Source organism: Camelus dromedarius, chromosome 16 (genome assembly GCF_036321535.1).
Source record: "Camelus dromedarius isolate mCamDro1 chromosome 16, mCamDro1.pat, whole genome shotgun sequence".
Lineage (NCBI taxonomy): Eukaryota > Metazoa > Chordata > Mammalia > Artiodactyla > Camelidae > Camelus > Camelus dromedarius.
Window position 1 is genome coordinate 15,993,433 of NC_087451.1, and position 23,528 is coordinate 16,016,960.

General features: G+C 41.6%; 1 protein-coding gene across 3 annotated transcripts in view; it reads right to left on the bottom strand.

Annotated features, from left to right (window-relative positions):
- The window catches only part of ZZEF1 (zinc finger ZZ-type and EF-hand domain containing 1), a 94,405-nt gene that overhangs the window by 36,963 nt on the left and 33,914 nt on the right, over positions 1-23,528 (bottom strand). For all 3 annotated transcript variants that reach the window (XM_064495049.1, XM_064495048.1, XM_010987925.3), the window contains exons 13-29: positions 22,335-22,550; positions 20,635-20,735; positions 20,018-20,187; positions 19,289-19,422; positions 15,948-16,018; positions 15,044-15,158; positions 12,691-12,850; positions 11,191-11,312; positions 10,962-11,084; positions 9,716-9,882; positions 9,549-9,630; positions 8,416-8,617; positions 7,194-7,342; positions 5,283-5,523; positions 2,877-2,956; positions 1,622-1,715; positions 406-874 (exon numbers count right to left, since the gene is read on the bottom strand). In XM_064495049.1, the coding sequence (XP_064351119.1) occupies positions 406-874; positions 1,622-1,715; positions 2,877-2,956; positions 5,283-5,523; positions 7,194-7,342; positions 8,416-8,617; positions 9,549-9,630; positions 9,716-9,882; positions 10,962-11,084; positions 11,191-11,312; positions 12,691-12,850; positions 15,044-15,158; positions 15,948-16,018; positions 19,289-19,422; positions 20,018-20,187; positions 20,635-20,735; positions 22,335-22,550 (2,696 nt within the window). The remainder of the gene's footprint in view (positions 1-405; positions 875-1,621; positions 1,716-2,876; positions 2,957-5,282; positions 5,524-7,193; positions 7,343-8,415; positions 8,618-9,548; positions 9,631-9,715; positions 9,883-10,961; positions 11,085-11,190; positions 11,313-12,690; positions 12,851-15,043; positions 15,159-15,947; positions 16,019-19,288; positions 19,423-20,017; positions 20,188-20,634; positions 20,736-22,334; positions 22,551-23,528) is intronic.

Consider the following 23,528-nt stretch of genomic DNA (forward strand, 5'->3'; position numbering starts at 1 on the left):
TCTGTGGCAAGCCACAGAGACAGAGCTTTAACTCATAGGACAGGAAATCGAGACCTGCAATACTTCCAGAGGTAGGCCCACTGACAAAGAATTTTGTCAGAAAACATCAATTCCTAAATTTCTCCCAGGATTAAAGTAAGAGAGATTTATTTTGACAGCTAGCCAAAGAAACGTTTCTTTTTTTTTTAATCCAAATAGTACATTATTGGGGTATAATTTACAGACAGTATAACGTACAAATCTCAAATGAAAAAATACTTCTGTAAAAGAAAAGAAAATCAAAAAAATTTTCCTGAACACTCTAAGACGTATCTTCTCTTTCAGGCATTATTTGCTCATTTCTAACATGAACTTCAAGTCTTTGACGAGACTGGGTACCTGCCCCGTGAGAAGAGAGGTGCTCACCTGTCATGGGAGAGTGACTGGTCTTTAATGAAGTCCAGCACGTCCTTCAGCACAGGGTACCTCTCTTTGACCGTGGGCACCGGTCGGGCATCCTCCATAGAGCGGAAGGACAGCAGCCGGAGTCGCCCTCGGGTGAAGGGGGGCCGCCGGGTGGGAGTAGAAGGTGACGAGGGCTCCTCGGCTGCAGCAGAGGATGCTTCTGCAGCAGGAGGGCCACCGCTGGGTAGCAGCGTGGGCTGGCCGTCCAGGCCAGGACTCCTGTCCCCCGCGGCGGGGGCCGCTGCTCCGCTGGGAGATGCGGCGGATGGGAAGTGCTCTTCCGCCGCAGAGCTGGTCCTCTGGCGCCTGTCCCGCGGCTGCGGACGGTCTGCTTCACCCGCAGTCACCGACTGGTCACAGCTTTCTTTTGAACTCACACCCATGGGCAAAAATTTTAGTAAGAGAATACTCTTCTGAATACACTCTTTTGCTAAATGCAAAAAGCAACAAAGATAATGAAAAAGTCAAAATTAAACTTGTTGCCTACTTTTAAAGAGAAGATAATTTAAACCCTACAATTTAGATCAAGAAATAACCTCCATTAATTCAGTGGTATACACATCCCTGACAGAATGGAAAATCGAATTTTCTCTCATTATATATATCATGACCTCCCCAGGACTATCAGCACACTGCAAACAAGCTTTATTGCGGACAATTTCAAACATATAGAGAGAGAACAGTATAAGGACTTCTCCACGTACCTCTCACCCAGTCAATAATTATTAACCCAAGGCCAGTCTTTTTTCACCCACCCACCCCACACTCCCTGGATTATTTCCATGCAGATCCCAGGCATCACATTATTTCATCTGCAAAATTTTCAATACATTTCACTAAAAAAAAAAAAGTTTAAAATAATAACATAACCGTGGTATCAGTTAAAAAAATTAACAGTAATTCCTTAACTTCACTGAATATTTAGTGTGAGCACACTTCAAAAATGCCTCCTAAGAGAAGTAACTAGAAAGAGGCTCCATTTGGATCATGCTAATAAACAATTATTCCTCTCTGGCACTTTTCTATTTGTGACATGTCCTTGAAAAACACATTTAGTGCCTGTGTTACTTCCCCTAGGTCAACATAGTTTCAACAAACCAATCTAGAAGATGGGTCAGTGGTTTTCTACGAACTGAAAACAGAAGGCCTAGTGATGACAGCTGGAGCCGGCACTCACCCAGACTCTCGGGGTTCGCCTCAGCCACTTCCGACCCGCGCTGTTCTTCTGCCTCGTTCCCCAGGCTCACCAGGGACTTCTGCTTCATCTCTAACTGCGGGAGGATTTGAGCCACATAATTATGGTATCCAGACAGGGCAGCGAGGAGCAGCCAGAGCAAACTACTTCAAAAGCACAGGGTTGAGACCATGGAGAACTTGACGGTCTTGTGTTGAGGACACAGGACTGAGCTGTTTCCGTTTGTTCTAGAAATAATCCAGGCTTTGAAGATGCCTAAAGGTGTCTGCAAAACTACCTTCTTTTCAACTATTTGTTATTTGGGAGGGATTTTTAATCATGACCCTATTCTTTAAAGAATTCCAGAATCCTGGAGCTGGAGGGACCCTTATCTAAAGCTGACCTGGTACAGATAAAGAAGTGAGGTCTTAGAGAAGTGAAGGGTCTTGCTAGGGTTACACACCCGGTTTGCAACAGAGGTTGGACTAAAACGTGACCTCTATTCTACTGCTGAAGGAGGGGACACCTCTAAGTGATGCTGAGAATGCCAGGTGGAGAAGGTGCTCCTGTATCAGCACCGGCAGTGGTCACGGTGTGGGCCACGGTGCTGACAGCCCGGCCAGGAGACCATGTGTGATGTACGGGAGACCAAGGTCTTGGAGAGAAGGCTGGCATCTTGTCCTACTGTTAGCGGTCTATCTGTCCTATGCTAAACCAGAAGCAGAATCTACAGTGTTCCTTGTCAACTGCCATATCCTTTTTACTTGAACCATCTGTGGTAGCTAATGTTATCAGACACTTTTTTTCTTAAACTGCTACTACTGCCTTGGTTTCTCTGTCAACAGACTCTTCTGATTCTCCTCTCACCACACTGATGAGGATACCTTTTAGTTTGTTTTGAGAGATCCTGTTCACTTTGGTCTAGTCTAGTCTCCTCTGCCTAAACCTGTCACTGGTTGCCTGGGATCTAAAGCAATGCTTTTCCTCCTAGTCTAAGAGGTTATGTTCCACAGAGCAGCCTCTAGGTTACCGAAGGACGTAAGGAGGGCTCAAGTGAAGCCTGTTTACTCTAACTTTCTCAACTCTCACCACATTATGATTTGAAGGGTTCTAAATTATATTTACACATTCATATCACTGTGTTTTAGTCTTTTAAAAAATTCCTAAAGTTATATTGAGAGCTACTTGCCTTCATTCCATGATATCATGGTAGGAAAACTCAAAATATATAAATATTGCATGCAAAGGAAAATCTTACCATCCATATTCGAATCCCATCTGCCAAGGAGTACACCTGTGCAAACTCCTCACCCAGGGCTGTCTTGCCCCCACTGTTTACTGGGGAAAGGAGAGGTTACATTCAGTTAACACAATTCACCACTGCAACATCAGGCACAAAGAAACTTCTAATTCTCCCCATAGAAAGTTTTCCCCTGACACACACTAGGTGTGGGAAGAGAGGAATGGGGAAAAAAACTACCAATTAAACCACAAATACCTGTAATGGGTTCTCTGTGCTACTTCAAACTAACTTTTTTCAAATGAACAACATCTGAAATGGATACACTATTAAAGTGAGTAAAACATAAAAAATATTAAAAGTTAAAATAAAAATTATTAAAAGTGAGTGAAAAATAATTAACATGGAAGAAAGTTCACAATATATATTAAGTTAAAAAGGCTGGTTATGAAAAAGTATATACAAAATTATCTTATTTTAAAAGAGTATATATAGTAAAAACATAGTGTGTATATATAAATATATAAACATATAAATATGCCTAAATAAAAGGCTAGGTAGATACACAGAAAAATGTTACTAGAGGTGTTCTTGAAGTGGTCTTCTTGAAGTGGTGAGATCATAGTTGATAATTAATTTAAGCATTTCTGTACTAAGTTTCTACATAAATTATTTTTATAATTAGAAAAATAACAAAAAAGTTTTATTTCATTTTGTTTTTAAAGAAAAAACTATGAGGTCTGCCCCTTCTCTTCATCTAAAAACCGAAGGATAATATAACAGAGCAGGGTGCCCCTCTCTGTTGAGCCAATGTAAATGCAATTAATTTTCTGACCACCTAGAATGTGTCAGACTCCAAGCCAGGCACTGGGAAATACAATGTTGAGAAAACCCAAACATGGTCCCTGACCTCAAGCAGTTTATAGTCTACCTATAGTCCTCCCCTACATTTCTAACCCAAAAGGGTGACAAATTTTTAGACAAAGACCAAATTATCTAGACAAGGACCACTTTCAAAGTAGCTAAGTCTTAAAGAACCCATGAGTAGCCCGTTAGAGGCAGGGACAGAAAGAATTGTGTCTCCTTCAAAGCAACAGCGGTAGGTACTATAGAAACCACTTGTATTCAGTGCAATATTTCCAGTTCCCACATATGACTGTGTGTTTCTCAACTGCAAATAGGTATGTGATATCTGAACATGATTTGAAAAGAGCGGGGAAACCCTCCCTCAGCCAGAAATCTTCAGTTTCTCAGCCTTTAACTCACAAGGCTTTTATCCCTCCACTAAAATTTCCCACAGGTAACAGGCTGTCCAGTTTTCTTACAACAATACGCAAATATATACTGAATTTTTTGCTTGAAACCATACAGATCAGCTCGCCCCTCATCCCCCAGCAGAGATAAACTCTTCCATGTGACAGCTGTTTCCTTAAATCACTCATGCTTCATTGAGTTTGATGTATTTGAGCAGCTTCTTAAAGGAAATATAAGATTTGAGGGAGTAATTGAGATGTTTTAGAAATCAGGAAATAAACTCTGCGACGTGAGATAAAGGACTCAGCAATAAAGGTAGCAATGATATTAACAGCAACAATAGTAAGAGCAGTAGTCGAGGACCTTCTCTAAAGGAAGGAGCGTTTGTTCTGGCTTCTTTCACCCGCACCATGGGAAGAACACATGTCCTGCCAAAGTGCCTGGGACAGCCCATAGCTCATCTTCACTTTGGGTTTGAAATGTTTTTCCCCTGAAAGATTATGAGTGGGGAGAGGCCCTCCTTTTGTGGGTCCTGTTAGGCTGCAGGCTACGTTTACAGTAAATACACAGAGATGGTATCCCCGGGGAACATGAGGAAAAGAAACGGCAAGGAGCAGGCTATTAACAGAGGAAGCCAAGTAGGGATGATGCTACAAAGAAGTTGCAAGTCTAAAGATAAGAGTTAATACTTGTATTTTTCTCCTTGGTTATTAGCACATTCAATTACCTAAACATCTCAGGTTTTAACTGGGGTTTCTTAGAATGTTAGAGCTAATCAACTCTAAACTTCACAGACAGGGATACTAAGGTGCAGAAATGTTATCTGATTAACCTAAAGCTGCTCAGCTTCTAGTTTGTGAGCTGGGACCACAACCCAAGTTAAGGTTTCCTTCCATTACACTTCTTGGCAGTTTCCCATGAGACTTCTGGATAAAGACAAATTATCTGCTAATTAGGAAACCCAAGGCTACTTGTTATATATCACATTCTGCCAACTATAAATTGGTTACGAATCTTTTGACTGGCAAAGTAGGACTGACAAGATGAAGTCTACAGTTGTAGAAATATGTTTATGTTCCAAAATATTTAAAAATTTTCATTTAAGATAGGCTTTCTTAAAACTTAGCAACTGGCCTTCAGATCAAAAATATTCCCTGTAATATAAGTTACCATATTTTTGCAGCTTCTCATATAAGTCTGGAGTGCGATACACCAGAGCAGCAAAGGTGGCGTTCACAGCTTGATCAATAGTGGAACCAGCAACTATATCTGTCTTTGGGGCCTGTTTTCTACATGCCTGTATGAATCCTTTGAAAAGTTCTGAATATGGCCCACAGAAGTTCTGGGCAGGATCTGACTGTGCAAAATCAAGAAGAAATTGGTGGCAGGGATCATCAGGGATGTTCTTAACCTGGGAACAATAACAACAAAAAACATCATGTTTAACACATTCATTAAAAAAATGAAGTTTATTGAACATCTACTAGGCCAAAGCAGAAGTATAAAACATGGTGCATACTCTCAGGAAGTTTAAATCTATTCTGGGGAGATCAGACAGATACATGGGTTAAAAAAAGGTAAACATAAATAAAACATTAAAAGCATTAAAAAACTACCACTACAATAAAGCAAAGACTATCAAGTGCCAAACGCCTAGAAGGGGCACCCAGTGCTGAGAATTCATAGGAGAGAGCTCCTGGCAGGTTAAAGTAATTAAGAAAAGCCTCCTGGAGGGGGTGGGCTTAGGACTGGACCCTGAAGACTGGGCAGGTTTGGCCCTGAGGAACACAACCATTAGCAGAAGTTAAGAGTCAGTGGGGAGACTGACCTGGCCTGAAGTCTCAGTTGGGGAGTGGTGGGAACTAGAGTCAGATAGGTAAGGTGAAAGGAGACTGCAGAGAGCCTTGACTGTCACACTGAGGAGTTTAGACTTCACCCTGTGGGCAACAGGGAGCCATTAATGGTGCTTGGCAGTGGAATGACAAGATAATGCAGTGATTAAAAAAAACGTGGTAGGTACCAATGTAACAATGTGAGTGCAAGATGAGGGCCTAGATAAAGATGGAGACAGAGGACATGAAAGAGATGAACATCTCAAGGAAGAATCCACAGGGCTTGCAGCTGAACAGACAGGAAAGGTGGGGATAAAGGTGATGCCAGGGAGCAGTGGCTCAATGCCTGGGAAAACAATCACAACAGCAGGAGTGAGCAGTTGGGGGGACGTCCTGGTCTCACATTTCTGAGTTAAAGGGAGTCAGAACACTGACATGGAAATACCTAACAGAAGGCGGGGACACCTGACTGGAGCCTGGGAGAAGAACCAGGGCTGGAAACTGATACTTAGGAATTATCCACACCAATGTGACAGCAGAAGAGAGGAGACAGGATGACGTCTCCATGGGTGGCAGGGAAGGGGAGAAAGCCAGCAGGAAGCCTACTCTTCAGAGGAGGAAGAGCGGTAATAAAGAAGGCAGATGGAGTGGCCAGAGGTAAGAGAAGACAGTGGACTGCCATGGAATAAAAGAAGAGAGGGCCTGGAGGAGCAGAGAGGCAGGGAGAAGAGAAGCTGAGGAAGAGCCCCTGGACTCAGCAATGAACTACTGAATAAGTGGGGGCGGGGGAGAAGGGAAGAAGGCAGGAAAAGAAGTAGGACGGAGAGAGGGGGACAGAGAGATGAGAAAGAGACAGCGGGCAAACTTGTTTAGTTTTAATTATTATAAGCTTAAATAATGTGCTACTGTCCCATGGAGAACAACAGGTACAGTGTAAATCATTTAAAGTTTGACTCAGCGGGCACTGGAAACAGACTTGACCTGCTTGTTTAATAACTCCATCAAGAGAGATTTACTGAGCACCTACTATATTTCACTGAAGAGCCAGTCATTCAGTACTTTTGAACACCGTTACGCTGACCCTTGTGGTGCGCAGTGGGGACCCCAAGTGAACAGGGGATAGTTTCTGCCCTTGAGGAGCTGACAGCTTTGTGGGGATAAGATATAAACACAAGTGTTTATAATTTAAAGTTACAGATATTAGTAAACATTTCCATTCCAAATACAAAGACAAGAGAAGAGTAAATACCTCCTTATCATCCTGGTGTGGGTGAGTGGGCCAGCTTGCTTCTAATCCCAACTCTGGACACATTTGGTGCCTGAAGACAGGTTTCCACAAGGGGGAGTTTAGGACTAATGCCATTTTTGCCTGAGGTACTGCCAAGTTACTTCCTAATTCTGGAAAGAGAAGAAGAAGGCTTATGAGAGCTGTTTCTCCCTTAATGTACTGAGAATCTTTGAATTGATGAAGAGGTTTAAAAAAAAACTTGGGCATTAAGACTGATAGGGAATTCTCCCACATTTTGCAGAACGTAACTGTGATGCTTCACAAGCACATACCCTGATGAACCCAAACCATCAGGCAGTCCTGAAATGCTGCCATTCTTTATGACAGCTTCTGTTACAGGTACCTCTGAAAAGACTAACCTGGGTAGTAAGCTGAGAACAGAATGTGAACCACCTCTAGGGTGTAACAGAAGACCGCTTAGAAATGTTTAATTATGGGGACATGTTCATAGGGTGTAAACTTGTTCGTGAAAAATGATGATGATGATGATGATGATGATGATAATAATAATAATAATAATAATAATAATAATAATAATAATAATAATAATAATAAAAAAATACCCACCATATATGTTTTTATGAATAGACAAAGAAAAAAGACTAGGTGGAAATAGATGAAAATGTTAATAGTAGTTATCTCTGGGTATTAGGAGTAAGAATGGCTTTTCTCCTTGGCTTCTTCCATTATGCAATTTATGATATTTTACTGTTAAAGTGAGAAAAATTCAAGAAATGATATAGAAATAAGATATGTGAGAAAGTCATTCTATTTCTTGTTTCCTGGATGAATTTAATGACTAAGTTGAAGAAATCACTTTAAGGCAAAATTCATGTTCACATATTTACGCACAGTCACATAATTAAAGAATATAAAATTCATTTATTTTATATTTCTGCCTTCTTATTGGAGTAAACCAAAATTCACTCACAAAAGAATGATGGCACTGCGGCCAGCACCCAGCTCCCTACCAGCCCTGTTCTCCATAGACAGGGACTCCACAGCATCCTTTGCGATGTGTCCCAATGTCTGAGTCAAGAAATTTTATGAAAAAGGTATCAAGGGGTAATTTTATCAATACCTCTGCTCTGCCATTACGTGGAGACAACTTACACGAGAGAGGGTACCACCGTGCTTGTCCACGTGGCTGTAGCAGAAGAGAAGGGACAGTATGTGGACTTACGATGCACAGACTTGAGTGCCAGGCACTGAGAAGCGAGGCGTCCCATCAGCCGGGAAACAAGCAGTTGTAAATCCAACCCCCAAGACACGGCGACATCAGGCAGTCCGTAGGCAGTGACAGTGAATTTGTAGCCCCACTCATTGTTACTGCTGTCAGAGTGGAAGAGAAACTGCAGCCGGGGACCAGCCTTAAAGGTCACTTTCTAAAGACAAACAAAGAAGTCATGTGGTCAAACTGATTGGAGAAGGCAGCATTTCAGCAATAAGCATGGTCTCCGTGACTCAAAAAATTGGTCTTAGTGGGGAGGGTATAGCTCAGTGGTAGGGTGCGTGCTTAGCATGCATGAGGTCCTGGGTTCAATCCCTAGTACTTCCACTAATAAACAAACAAACCTAATTACCTTCCCCCCCCCGCTCAAAAAATAAAAGAAAAAAATTGGTCTATATTTTCATAATTATATCTTACTGCCCCCAGCAAAACTACTAAAGGAAACATGTACAATGGAGTGACTGAAACAGAAAATTCACGACTGCACCTTATGAAGCAGCAAAGTTGAAAACTGCAGGTCAGCTCTGTAAACCTCAGGTGCCCATCTGCCCACTACCTACTCCGCCAGAGAGCGCGCTGCCCAATCCTTTGCTCCCAGCCAAGAGCGCTGACAGCAGAGAGGAGGTCAACAGTGAAGCCACGCTCAGCCTCCCGCCCCAGAGCCCAGCGACCCTAACCGTGAAGGGGACGCCTGGCTTTCCTCACCACGGTTGGGCCCTCCTGGACCCATTGGCCCTTTCTTGCTAAGGATTAAACTCCCCATTTACTCTGGACAGTGTGATATAACCCGGGGTGGCCAACTGTTCCTCTGAAGAACCAGACAGTAAACTGTCAGGCTTTCTGGGCCACAGGTCTCTGCTGTGATGACAGCCCCGCCACTGTGGTGCCAGCACGGCTACGGACGGAACATAAACGGGCACATCTGTGCCCAGAACACTTTACGTACAAAACAGGTGCTGAACTCTGACAGAAACTCCTCCTTTCACAAAAGTGTAACTAAATGCTTCCCCACAAAGACCACCTGTTACCCCTCAGTGGCTGACAAGAGGAGAATGGATACATCACTCTCTGGGAAAACCACTCACCTTGGGCCATTTATCAGTGCCAACTTTTGTGTCATAGCGTGTTTTCCCGCCTCTGGCATCAGTAAACTCCAGATAATCATACCTGTGAAAGCATAACCTCTGTCACTTCCTTTCTCTCATTTCTGATCCATTGTTGCTCGGGGGAAAAAAGAACAGGGGAGTCGTACCTTTTTTCAGTTTCACATCTCTCATCAAATTCCACCTCAAAATAGGTTGCCCCTGGGCTAACAAAGACAGACACCTCGTGGCAGTTATTTTCATAGTTGTGGGCAGACTCCTTAGTCCACGTGTGCAACACCACAGGGCGTTCCTGTTGCCAAGTCTCAACATCCAGCTACACAGAAAAATGAGTCAAGAAAGAAAGGTTTCCATCATGCTGCATCCAGCCACGCACCAGAAACTGCGTTCTACGTCAGCGCCCCCGACGGACCACTTCTGACAGCCCTACACAAACCATCACACAGGCTAAAGACACACCTGACGTTCCCATGTACACATATCAACCCACGTACATTTATTCAGCAGAGTTGACATGGGGTTTCCACTACACTGGAGTAACTCTGATTAGCTTCCATTTTCTAACTATGGCAGAACCATTTGTTTTCTTTCTTTATGGCTGAATAGTATTCCATTGCATATATATCACATCTTCTTTATTCATTCATCTGTTGATGGACACATAGGTTGCTTCCATATCATGGCAATTATAAATAATGCTGCTATAAGCATTGGGGTACATGTATCTTTTCTGAATAAGTGTTTTGGTGTTTTGGGGGGGATATATACCCAGGAATGGAATCGCTGGGTCATTTGGTTGTTAACAGAACTATTTCTTACAAATCAGTACTAACATGAATTTCCAGTGGAGTTTAAGACCTTAAGCCCTATTTGGGACTTTGGCAAATCTGAGCCCATCCTCCCTTCTCCCTCCCTTTTTTGCCTTTAAAATAGGCTTTTTTAAAAAGTATAGTTGATTTAAAACAGGTTTTTTAATACATGCCCTTTCTATCCCACCAATTTTTTGTGAGATTCAAACAAGACATGAAAAAACCTTGTGTCCTATAAGGTTAAATAAGGCAGAAAACTCCTCTAAACACCAAACCTTCTAACTTGCCTTTCAACACACATTTTCTCTTGCAGACTTTAATCTGGCTATTCACTTACGTGGTTTTTATGTAACTTCATGTGCTATAAAATGATGAAAGACTAATTTTATCAGCTGCCTCTGTGTCTCCTTTCTAATGCTGACAGTGACAAATCAACTCGGATGCAAAACCCCCGAGAAAATACTGGGGGGTCTTCTAGAGGTAACTTATCTGTGTAGACCTGCACTGAGTGGAATGTTTCATCACGTATGGTCACAGCACTCCTCAGGGGAGATGCAAAGCCGGTTCAAATGCCAGCTCAGGGTACCTTGTTCACTCCTCCGTCAGGGTCGCCACAGAGCTCCTTTAACAGATCTGTCAGGGTACTGAACTCTCTCAAGAGGGTGCAGTGTGAAATGTCTAATGTGCAAAAGTCCACCAGAAAGATCACCTAAAGGAAGATGAATGAAGCTCTTAGCGTCCACCTCAGACTCTGCTGGGGATGCAGGTCACCAAACCGCTCCCGCCCCTTACAAATGGCTGTCACTTTGTCTTACCAGTTGACGAGCTGCCATCGAAAACACCGAATTACATAGTTTTTCTACTATGGTTTTTCCACTGTACTGTGACAAAAGTGATTCCAAAATCACTCTCAGGCTTGCCAAAAACTGTCCCACATCTACCAAAACATAAGAAACATAATACTGCATATGGTAGAAACATCACTTGCTTGGTGATCATTAAGGACAAGGCTGGAGAGGGTCACAGAAGCTGTAGAGGGTATTCCACATCAGAAAGACCATGAGACCATTAAGTGTCATACAAATGTTTTCCTCTGGGATGGAAAAGCGCAGCAGATCTCAGTAAAAGTTTACTTTTAAAGTGAGTGATTCTTTTTTTTTTTTTGTCTTTGCTACTCTCCAGCGGGGTGGAGGTTATCACTTTTATAAGCCGACCAACCCAGCTGCCAGTCTGCCTTTCCTTCCCTCTGTTCACAAAAGGCCCATGATTAGGCTGCGCCATCCAACAGGCCAAACTTTAACAGACAGGACTCAACAGCATAAGAATTTTTGTCACAGCTGCTGAGATCATGTTTGATAGAACTGAATTTTCCACATAAAAATTACAGAACCTGCTGGGTTTCATATAATTTTCTTGGGTTTATGGGACATTACTCTGAGTATCTTCATTATCAGCAAAGATCACAGCAGTGCTCATGTACTTTAGATTTTAAAAGTTCAAGACTTTCTTTTTTTGGAGAACTTGATTAAAACAGGGAAGACAGACTCTACTGAACAGTACGATATCATCTTAAGTGCTGTATGACCGCAGAGGCAATGTTCAGGCTGTGAAATGACCCAACATTACAGTAAAAATACTTAGGTATACTACCATATTCATGAGGAAACTGAGCAGAATGACATGCTAGAGAATTCTATTTTAAGACGAAAAAACAACCCAAAGACAGATCTGATTTGTAATAATGAAACGAAAACCACAACTAGACTCGGCTCTATGTATGAAGCACTAAGAAGAGAGCTTAGTGAGCCCATCCTCCCTTCTCCCTCCCTTTTTTGCCTTTAAAATAGGCTTTTTTAAAAAGTATAGTTGATTTAAAACAGGTTTTTTAATACATGCCCTTTCTATTCCACCAATTTTTTGTGAGATTCAAACAAGACATGAAAAAACCTTGTGTCCTATAAGGTTAAATAAGGCAGAAAACTCCTCTAAACACCAAACCTTCTAACTTGCCTTTCAACACACATTTTCTCTTGCAGACTTTAATCTGGCTATTCACTTACGTGGTTTTTATGTAACTTCATGTGCTATAAAATGATGAAAGACTAATTTTATCAGCTGCCTCTGTGTCTCCTTTCTAATGCTGACAGTGACAAATCAACTCGGATGCAAAACCCCCGAGAAAATACTGGGGGGTCTTCTAGAGGTAACTTATCTGTGTAGACCTGCACTGAGTGGAATGTTTCATCACGTATGGTCACAGCACTCCCAAAGCCCAAAATCCCAGCTGCTTTCATGGGTTTTGTACTGAAACTCACATTTTCCAAGAAGGTCAATGGCAAGGTCTTTGGCTCCAGAGTCCGCGCTCTTCAGCTGCAGGTAGCACCAGGACAGCAGGCTGCCTTGGACGGACCAGAACAGGGAGAAGAGCACAGAGCCCACCTCCCCTTGGGCGCCTTCCAGCATTAACAGCTCACACTACGGGGGAGCAGACAAATGGAAAGTGTTTACAAGGCCATCCAGCCACAGAACACGGCCGAGGGCATCCTCTGAGAGAGCAGCTGTCACAGGCAAAAAGATTCGAGGGAAGCGGGGAGGAACTGTGAAAGAGCTTTCAACACAAAAGTGACCAAGAAAGGTGGTATTATGGAAACTCCTCTCTTGCCCTACAGTTTCTGAGAACATTTACAGATGGTTTCTACCCCGTGTACTGTCTCTTTCCACCCCTTAGGAGCCTCACCCCACCAGTTATCTCTTCTCTCTCACATCTTCAAATCCCTTTTCTCTCTGGCTCCTTCCCCTGAGCCGTCAATCAAATCTCTCCCACCTTAAAAAACAATTCTTCACCCCTCTTGGCTCTCTAACCATCATCTTCTCCATCTTATCTGAAGAGTCACCTGAACTCTAGGGATAAATTCCTGCACATACGAACCACAAGGTATGTTCATATTACAACTGCCATGTAATTGCCCCAAACTGGAAACAACCTAACTCTCCAAGTAAAACAAATAAATTGTGGCTGATTCATAAGAGGCATATTGTGTACTGGTGAAAAAAAAAACACAAACTACAGCACATACATTAACACTGATGAATCTCAGAAATACTGCTGAGTGAAAAAAACTTGTCCCAGAAGATTATACACTGCATGATTCCATTAAAGGCCCAAACCAGGCAAAACAAACCTGCTATGTAGGGGTAACTAAAAAGAAAAACAAGGAAATGATGAATGTAAATGGTTACCTCTGGTGAGGAAAGAGGAGGGTGAGCCACGAAGGGCATGTGGGTGGTGGGCAGGCTTCAAAAATAATGGTAATGTTCTAGTCCTTAAAATGGGTAGTTGTTTCTTTAAATTGTACATCAATACATATTCTTTGTATGTGTATTCCGCTTGAAAACGTTGCCTATACCTGCTGTGATCTTTCCTTTCCCCTCCCTGCCATTCTACTGCCTCTGTTCCCACCACTCACTGACACCATTGAGGAAAGATATCAGTTACCACCTAGACAGCAAAGCCTCTCCATTTAACCTTAACCTTGGTGGCTCAGCTGACCACTCTCCTTGAAACTCTCCTCCTTCAGTTGCTGTCTCCCCTGAATTTCTTCCTGTCACTCTTTACTCTCCTGGCTGCCCTTTCTCCGTGTAAGTTCCTCACGACACCCACAGGCAATGAAAGGACACTGACATTCATGGCTTCAACTATCACCTGTTGGTTAATGATGGCAAAGCCCCATTTCCAGCCCTGACTCAGCTCCTGAGTGTCCAACCAGGTGTCTTCATCTGAAGTCCTACCAGAACCATGAACCCAACATGTTCAAAGCCTATTTGTTATCACTCTCCTCGTCAAATGCCCGCTCCTCCCCATCTTGTCACCAGTTATTTGGATATGCTGTTCTATCTGGGACACTCCCTCCTCACTGCTTGGTCAGACTCTATTCGTGGTCTCACAAGGAGCTCCAACACCACCTCCTTCAAGAAGCCTTTTTGAAGCTCCACTCCTTCCCATCACCAGGTGGGTCAAGTGTGTTCTTCTGTCCCCACAAGCCCTTTCACAGCCCTTACTGTACTGTCATAAGTGACTGCATGTTTGTCTGCTCCTCCAGACTGTGCTCTTTTAGCACCGTGCCCCCGTGCCTTGCACAGGGCCCGGCACACAGCAGCATTCAGTGAATACCTATTGATTTAATAGACTTATGAGAAAAATTTCAGACTAGGTACATTTTTGACCACCTTAAAAATTTTTTTAAATGTAACTCTTTCTCTTTAGTATAACCATAAACATCTTTTACTGAAAGATAATTCAAGGAAACATCTCAATGGCTCAGTGATCCCTGGCCTGGGAGATTCAGTGAGGTCCCTAATTTTCTTTGTATCACAGGCAGGTGACCAGGAAGAAAGGACACACATGTGATCTCCAAACGGTAAAGATTCTGAGGACTTCTCTTGAACAAACGCTATCTCATTTCTCTACATACACCTTACAGTAAGTCTGACCTAGTGAAAAGGGAACAAGACTGAGGGTTGAATAGCCAGGGTTTCAGTCCTGGCTCCAGCACATACTGACTCATGCAGGAGGCAGAATTAACAGCTAAAGCAGAAGGCACCCTGACTGCCCTGTCGCGTGTTCCTAAAGGCATAAGGCAAAGGGAACAGGGAGCAGCCATCACTTACCTCCCGGGCAGCAACAGACAGCAGGGTGCCCATGACTGTCAGCACCTCGCTGATGTCCATGTCGGCCAGGTCACCTTTCTCAGGTAACAGCAGAAGGCCGCCTGGATCCTTATCACTGAAAGGAGACAAATTAGGCACAACACCTGTTTCAGGAAGGGGATTTTCAAAAGGTGCCAAGAGAGAACCCAACAAGATTTCAGTGTCAGTTCCACACCAGGTATAGCCTGACCTGCAAACTCAAGCTTTTAGCTCCCTCCCTCCTTCAAGAGTCTACACCTCCAGGAATGCATCCTACAGGCCCATGAGCTTCTCTAGCAGGTCAAAGCAGGGAACAGTCTCCACGTCATGCCTCCCAGCATACTTTTTGCGAAATTACCACTCTGTGCCTCTGCAACTGGGCTTTAATGAACCGGGTTTTCAGACTTGAGGACCGGACCCCAAAATCCTTTGGCTTCAGTTTTTGTCTTCAAACATCACACAAAAACTGAAGTGTTCAAAGAGGTTCCCAATGGGTTCAATTCTAAACTGTCCTACAGTGACTAGAACTTGGAGTAAGCTTTTTTTTTAAATTTTAATTTTTTTAATGGGGGGAGGTAATTTTAGGTTTTGCTTGTTTGTTTATTTTTTTAAACAGAGATACTGGGAACTGAACCCAGGACCTTGGGACCTTGTGCATCTTACCACTAAGCTATACCCACCCCCTGGAGTAGGCTCTTGATAAGCCTATTATTCTACCTCTATTTTAGCTACTTCTGAGACTACTTGGTACCTCACTCCAGGAACTTGGCTGAGTGAGGGAAGTATTTGGTTAATCCAAAAGCACATGAAAGGAAGGGATAGTTCAGGAAAATAACTTTGCAAAGATCTGAAATATTGGACAACTGAAAAAAATTAATAAACTTACCTAAAATATGTGCACAGTGAGCGGAAAGTGAGCTGCAGGGACTGCTTGTGTTCCTGCTCGGTGACATTTTTCTAGAAAACAAGATGCACATTCAGGAAGTCTATTCCATGATATTCCAGGGACCTAGAGAAGCATGAAATGCCATGGCCCACTGTTGCCAAGCATGAGGAAAGCTGGGGTGGGCAGATCACTTCATAGGCTGACTTACACCCAGCCTAGCGCTAAGAGGGACCAGAACCACTGTCTGAACAAAAGATGGCAGGTTTACTTTTTTAAACTTATTTTTTATTTTCATTTATTTATTTTAAATTTTTAATTTATTATTTTTTTCATTAAAGTATAGTCGGTTTATAATGTGTCAATTTCTGGTGTACAGCATGATGTTTCAGTCATACATAAACATATATAATCCTTTTCAAAATTCTTTTTCATTTTAGGTTACTACAAGATATTGAGTATCTGTGCTATATAGTATAAACCTGTTGTGCATCATGTTGGCTGATGCTATCAAAGGTGATACAAAGTGAAACCTGATCCAAAGTGAACCCTCATGCACTGTCAGTGAGAATGCAAATTGGTGCAGCCACTGTGGCAAACAGTATGATCCAGCAATTCCCCTCCTGGGTATTTATCCAAAGAAAACAAAAACACTAACTAGAAAAGGTATATGCACCCCTGTACTCACTGCAGCATTACTTGCAACAGCCAAGATATGGAAGCAACCTAAGAGCCCATCAACAGATGGATGGATAAAGAAGACACACACACAAAATGAATGTGTATTAGCCATAAAACCTTGCTATTTGCGACCACATGGACGGACCTAGAGGGTATTATGCTAAGTAAAATAAGCCAGAAAAAGACAAATACTGTATGATTCCTCTTATATGTGCAATCTAAAAAGCAAAATAAATAACAAGACAGAAACAAAGTTATAGACACAGAGAATAGATGGTTGCTAGAGGGGAGGGAAGGTAGAAGGAGGAATGAAATAGATGAGGGAGATTAAGAGGTACAAACTTTCAGCTGCAAAATAAATGAGTCACAGGTAAGAAATGTACAGTGTGGGGAATATAGTCAATAACCATGTAATATCTTCACATGGTGACATAACGATAAATAGACTTCTTGTGGTGATCATTTAAAAATGTATAGAAATATCGAATCACTATGCTGTTTAACAGAAACTAACATAGTGCTGTAGATCAATTACACTTCAAAAACAAAGAGACATAGAAAAAGAGATCAGATTTATGGTTTCCAGAGGTAGGGTTTGGGGGCATGGTGGGGGGAAGAACTGAATGAAGGCAGTCAAAATGTACAAGCTTCCAGTTATAAGTTAAGTACTAGAGATATAATGTACAACATGATAAATAAAATTAATACTGCTGGATATTATATATGAAAGTTGTCAGGAGAGTAAATCCTAAGAGTTCTCATCACAAGGAAAAACCTGTTTCCTATATTTCTTTAATTTTGAATCTGTATGAGATGATGGATGTTTATTAAACTTCTTGTGATAATCATTTCATGATGTATAGAAGTCAAATCATGATGCTGTACATCTTAAACTTACACAGTGCTGTATGTCAATTATACCTCAATAAAATGGGAAGGTAAAAACCTGATCCCTCAAGCTGATATGCAAATTTTGTAGACAGCTGAAAACAACCAAAGATCCTCTCTCCTCTCTGAAATCTTCCTCAATCACTTAAACTGAACATGATTCTCCTCTACATGCCTATAGTATACAGAGTCAGTTTCTCCTTGTGGCAGTGTCCCCAAGTGGACTGCAGTCATTTGGCATCAGGGACCACATTTTATGCCTCTTTTATTGCCACTTTTGTTTCTATAAAGCTTAATGCATCGCAGCAGGGCACTTTTATTGCACTAGTTAATTAGCTGTTGCAAACAGAAATGCCTTTGTAAATTCTGCATCTGGTTTTCTTCATCAAATTCTTCTCAATAATTCTGTTAGTTGCTTAACTACACAGACAAATAATGATCATTTGTTTTATTCTTTCCAATTGTTATTTTTAAAATTTCTTTTCCTTGTTCTATATCACTGGCTAGGCCCCCTAAATACAATATCAAAGAGTAGTGATATTAAGCATCCTGGTCTTATTCCTTGCTTTTGAAAGGGATGCTTCAGTGACCCACCATCCAGTATATTGTTTAGTGTAGGTTTCAGATACACACCCTCCATCAGATTAAGGGAGTTCTCTTTTACATCAAGTTTGCTAATGGTTTTATCATTTTAATCATCATCAAAATTTAATCTTAAATTTTTTTCTGCATTTATAAATGTTTTTTCCTCTATGATTTCATTGACTAATTTTCTAATGTTAAATCATCCTTGAATTCCTAGGGTAAATCCAACTCAGTCATAATTTTGTTTACATTTTGTTGGAGTGGTTTACTAATATTTTGTCAGTATTTTCCTAACTATGTTTATAAGTAAGATTAGCCTGTAATTTTGCTTTTTTGTACATCTTAGTTTACTTATGTTTCCCTGTGTCTTAACATCATTAAAACACTAGAAACTCTAAAGCTCCTTCACCTAGATCTAGGCTTTTGGTGTGGCTTAGTAAGAAAGTTTTTTGTTTTATTTTACATTATCATTAATGTATTTTTTTCATGTATCATGCTCATTTTCATATAGAAATACTGCCTTCAGAATTAAAAACCTGGATTTTGGTATAAGGATAGTCCATTTGGTAATATAATGCTTGTAAATACTGAAAGCATTTTTCACCCCCAGTGCTGATGCTTGAGTAACAAGGAGAAAGGGTCTGGGAGCATGAGTAGATCCAAGCTGAGAATTAAAACTTGGTTGTATTTTCTTTACAGACATAAACTAAAATATTTATGAATAAAATATGTCAGGGATTTAATTTGAAATAATAATTAGGGGTGGGGGAGTGGGTGAGGTATATTATAGATGAAGTAAGATTAGCTTTAGTTTATTACTGAATCTAGGTGATGAGTAGTACATTTGGGGGTTGGAGGGATTCATTACATGTATTATTTAGTCTAGTTTTGTCTTTAGATTTTCCCATAACAAAAAGGTAAAACGTTAAAAAGAACACTTGATTATAAGCATGTCATAAAGATGAAGGAGACTAAACTCGCCCTTTGTGATTGAATAGGTTCTGGAATGGAGGTTGTACAGTGCCATGTCCTTAGATATTTGCATCCCACATACAAGTTTGCATACAATATGTATTAAATAAACGTTTGAGAATTTGAAACTGTGAGAATATCTAGAGAAAACAAAGACTAGTAAGTTTCACCCAAGACACTTCAGGAATGGAATCCACACTTTTAACGTAAGTAATTACCATCATGGTGAAGAGATGGTTCCGCCGGGTCTGTCGATCAGGAAAGAAGATGGCAGCCCCGTTAAGAAGGGTATTCCTGACTTCTTGCTTTAGTATTTCCATGGGCACAGAGTCTCCATCCACCCTATCCACCACTGATAAAAATGAACAACTGGGTTTAATATATTCCATCTATTCACTTACGATATATGTTCTGCTTTAACTAGCCCATAAACTCACTACCAAAGGCAAAGAAATACTTCTGTACAGGTCAGGCAGTGTGAGGAAATTATTTTTTCATTTATTTGTTTACATTTAATGAAAATAAAGATTCTACAGACCAGTTTTTATTTCATTATTTCTCCATCCTTTTGAGACACAACTTGGCCAAGCCTTAAAGATAACTTCAGATGGTCACATGTGTTTTATTCTCAATTAATCATTACCATCTCTCCCTCCTCAACCTATCAGCCTCATCCCCGTGTCCTCGCTGAAGTAAAGACTGAATAGTGTGATATTAACTACTCTCAATATAACCCAACTCTATATCAGAAACCAAGAGGAAGTCGTGGAGGAGGGACTAAATCCTGAACTCCCAGTAATGATTCAAAGGAGGATCAAGGAAGCTCATTTTCCAAAGGAGCAGTCCCTTTCCTGGCTTGCATGGTCACAGGACCCCCGCTGTCTACAGCAGGAGGCCCTGCAGGCCACCGGCACAGGGTCACAGTACAGAAGAACCCCAATCCCTACCATCGCATAAGTGTGTGTAGAGCTCCTTGGCGGCCTCCACCTGTCTAGGGCTCTGGCGTGGAGCCTTTGCGTCCTCAGAGGCGCCCGGCGTGTCTCCTTGCAGCACTGAGAAGCAGCTCTGGAGAAGCTGCAGAAGCAGGGTTTGGGCACAGATGCATTCTTCCCTTGGGCTACAGAGAAGACAAAGAACAGAGAGCAAAAAGGTAAGCCAAACAGCTGTCTACACAGGACTCCACTAGGCGTCAGGCTCAGTAAAAAGACTGCCAGCTGAGAGGAGGAAAGGTGGAATGGGAGAGTCTGCCTCTGCCCACTCTGGGGCAGAGAGATGCATTTCTGATCCCGTTTCTTCATTAGTAAAATGAGGATATTACAATACTTGACTTGCTTGTCATTACAAGGTTGTGATGATATATGACAAAATATTTGCAAAACACTGCCCAAATAAAGCATTTTTTAGAAATGTGAGATGTTATTTTCAATAATAACCAAATCTTCCAAATCAGAATATAAACTGGAAGAAAGTAAAAAATCTTGGAAGAAAAAAAATTATCCATTTAGAACAACAAAATTCAGTGTTTTCAGTTGTGTTTATCATGTTGTAATAAATTCTGACTTACTTTCGTTTTAATTTACTGTAAAAATTCCAGAAGATCTGCAAATCAAGCCCCGTAAAGTCCAGAAAAGATTTATATTTTAAACCACTTTCCTTCTGCTGTACCTAAAAAATTATAAAGACCAGAAAAAAAAAATTGGAAAATGCATTTAGAGAAATACCTTAATGGCTCATTAACTTAACATTATTAAGGGATAAGGTGGCTCCGCATGTAAAATTCCAACATACCTGATGCTGACTCTTAACTACTAAAAAGTCTGTGAACAACAATTTTTCATTGGAAACTTTCTAAAGTATGTGTGAGTGCACATGTGCATGTTAATGTATATATACACATAACATACACACACACCCCTATGAAGGCTCCTGGACTTCATAAATACTATACCTGGAATATCAGTGAATCTTTGCTTGATGATGATTACTGTCCAGGACTACACTGCAGTATGTTCTGACCCTTCCCTGCTTGCATGGTGAAAGATCAATTCTGCTGCGAACACTTCTGCTACTCCTAAGCACCTCCCTCTCATTTGCTATTTTCTGCTGTGATAGGAGAGCCCGAATAACAAAGACCAAACAATCCATATACAAACTGAGCCACCAGCCTCTGAATGTGCCCTCAAGGAGAATGAAGGTCAAGAGCAGACACTGTTGCATACCATACAGGAGAGGGCTCGACTAGCTTCCTGAAGTAATAGGCCATGGTCTCCATGGTGATGGCTGCAAGAATCTTCCTTTGAGTGGGCTGTCACTGTGTTTTTTTTATTAGTGACTGTAGAAGTCAGTATCAAAAACACAAGGTTCATTGCAGCACTATTTGCAATAGCCAAGATATGGAAGCAACCTAAGTGTCCATCAACAGATGAATAGATAAAGAAGATGTGATACATGTATACAATGGAATACTATTCAGCCATAAATAGAATGAAATTTTGCCATTTGTAACATGGATGGACCTGGAGGCTATTAGGCTTAGTGAAATAAGTCAGACGAAGAAAGACAAATACTTAAAGTTTTCACTTACATATGGAATCTAAAAAATGAAACAAATAAAACACATAGACTCACAGATACAGAGAACTATGGTCATCAAAGGGAAGAGGAGTGGGGGGAAGGGCAAAATAGGTGAAGAAGATTAAGAGGTACAAACTATTATGTATAAAATAAAGTTTAAGTTACAAGGATATAATGTACAGCACAAGGAATATAGCCTTATTTTATCATAACTTTGTATAATGTGTAATCTATAAAAGTATCAAATTACTATGTTGCATACCTAAAATATAATATTGTAAGTCAACTACATTTCAGTAAAAACACCCTGTTATTATTTCGGTACTTTTAGTGAACAAACAGAATTCACCTACACTTCAGGAATCATTCTAACACTTAAAGAAGACAGAAATCCCACAAACTTGCTTTGTCTCCGTATTTTACCCCTGAAAACCACAGCTGGGGATCTTTGAGATCTGCCTGAAGGTCTTTTCCAGAAAATCTCACAACGATGGCCACTTGCCACTTAGTCTTCCACTGACTGATGCCGTCAAAACCCAACATCTCACTCCCCTTGACCTTCCAACATCACCACAGCAGCGTGATGCCTGCTGTTCTCATTCACACTGCATGGCTTCAGCAGGGCCAGGTTCTGCTGGTTAGTGTTCCTTTCCCCAAAGGAACGAGGTCTAACAACTGAGGCAACACTACCAGGTCATGGGCGAGCTGCTGGATGAACTGAAGGGTCCTCAGGAGCAGTGTGGCCCCACAGACGCTCTCCTCCCCGGCCTTCCTGCAGTGAGCACAGACGATGCTCTGTTCCGCTTCCGCTCTCGTGGGCCGGAGGTACCCACTGATGCTCAAGCCTTGTACTCCCAAGCGCTCCGCCGACTCCTGACGGGTGCAGAGGAACTTCACCATCAAATACTGGAAAGGACAAGAGAGATGTAAGGAAGGGGACTCAGAAGCCCTGGATATTGATGAAAGGGAGATAAAGACCTTTCTGGGAAGGTCCCCTTATGACTTTAGTAATTTATCAGGTACCACTACGCCCAGCACTGGAGACACAAAGTATTAGTCCATTATCTACAACAAACAGGAAAGAGACAATACAAATGTTGAACGAAGTCAGGTTTTGGGAAGGATCACAATAAGAGGAATGGCATTACTCTCTTTTCAGGGTAAGACAGAATGAATAAGAAAAGTACGTCTGCTCTGTAGCACAGTCATTTTGAAACAGAAAATAGCTACGTGGTAAATGACTACTGTAAGGGATTATCTCAAAGCCCCAGTTACAAGCAATCCACATGCTGGGAGCCAGGACATGGCCTCATCTGCTCAAATCTAAAGCTATTGTCAAAGCCCAACTTCTGTGTGCACCATGTGCTCTTTACAGTGAAAGCTCCCTTTCTGAGGGCCTTCCAGAATCCACTACTCAGTTGCCTAAATATTTACTGAACCCCAAAGGTAGGTCTTATTTCTCTTATTTAAGCTTCTTACATGGTTTTCAACAGAGGTTAAAATAATTAAGTAGCCACATAATCATAGCTATGGAAAGACATCTCTCTCGCATTGAGGCCTGTGTATTTGCTGCTCTCTCAGCCTGAGATGCCCTTCTCCTCACCTCTGAGCCTGGCTAAAGACGATGGCTTAACCAACTTTCAACACTTGGCATCACACCACCTTTATGAGACGCCTTCCCTAGTGAATTCTAGGCTAGGTTAGGTATTTTTTCCTCTGGGCTGCAACAGCCCCCTGGATATCTCTATCACAGCCCACGTCACAGGGTCTCATATATCTGTGTCTCCCACGAGACTCTGAATTCCTTGAGGGTCATGTTCCTGTCTGGTTCCCCTCTGGGGTCCCAGTGCTAGCACAAGGCTGGGTCACAATAGACACCCAATA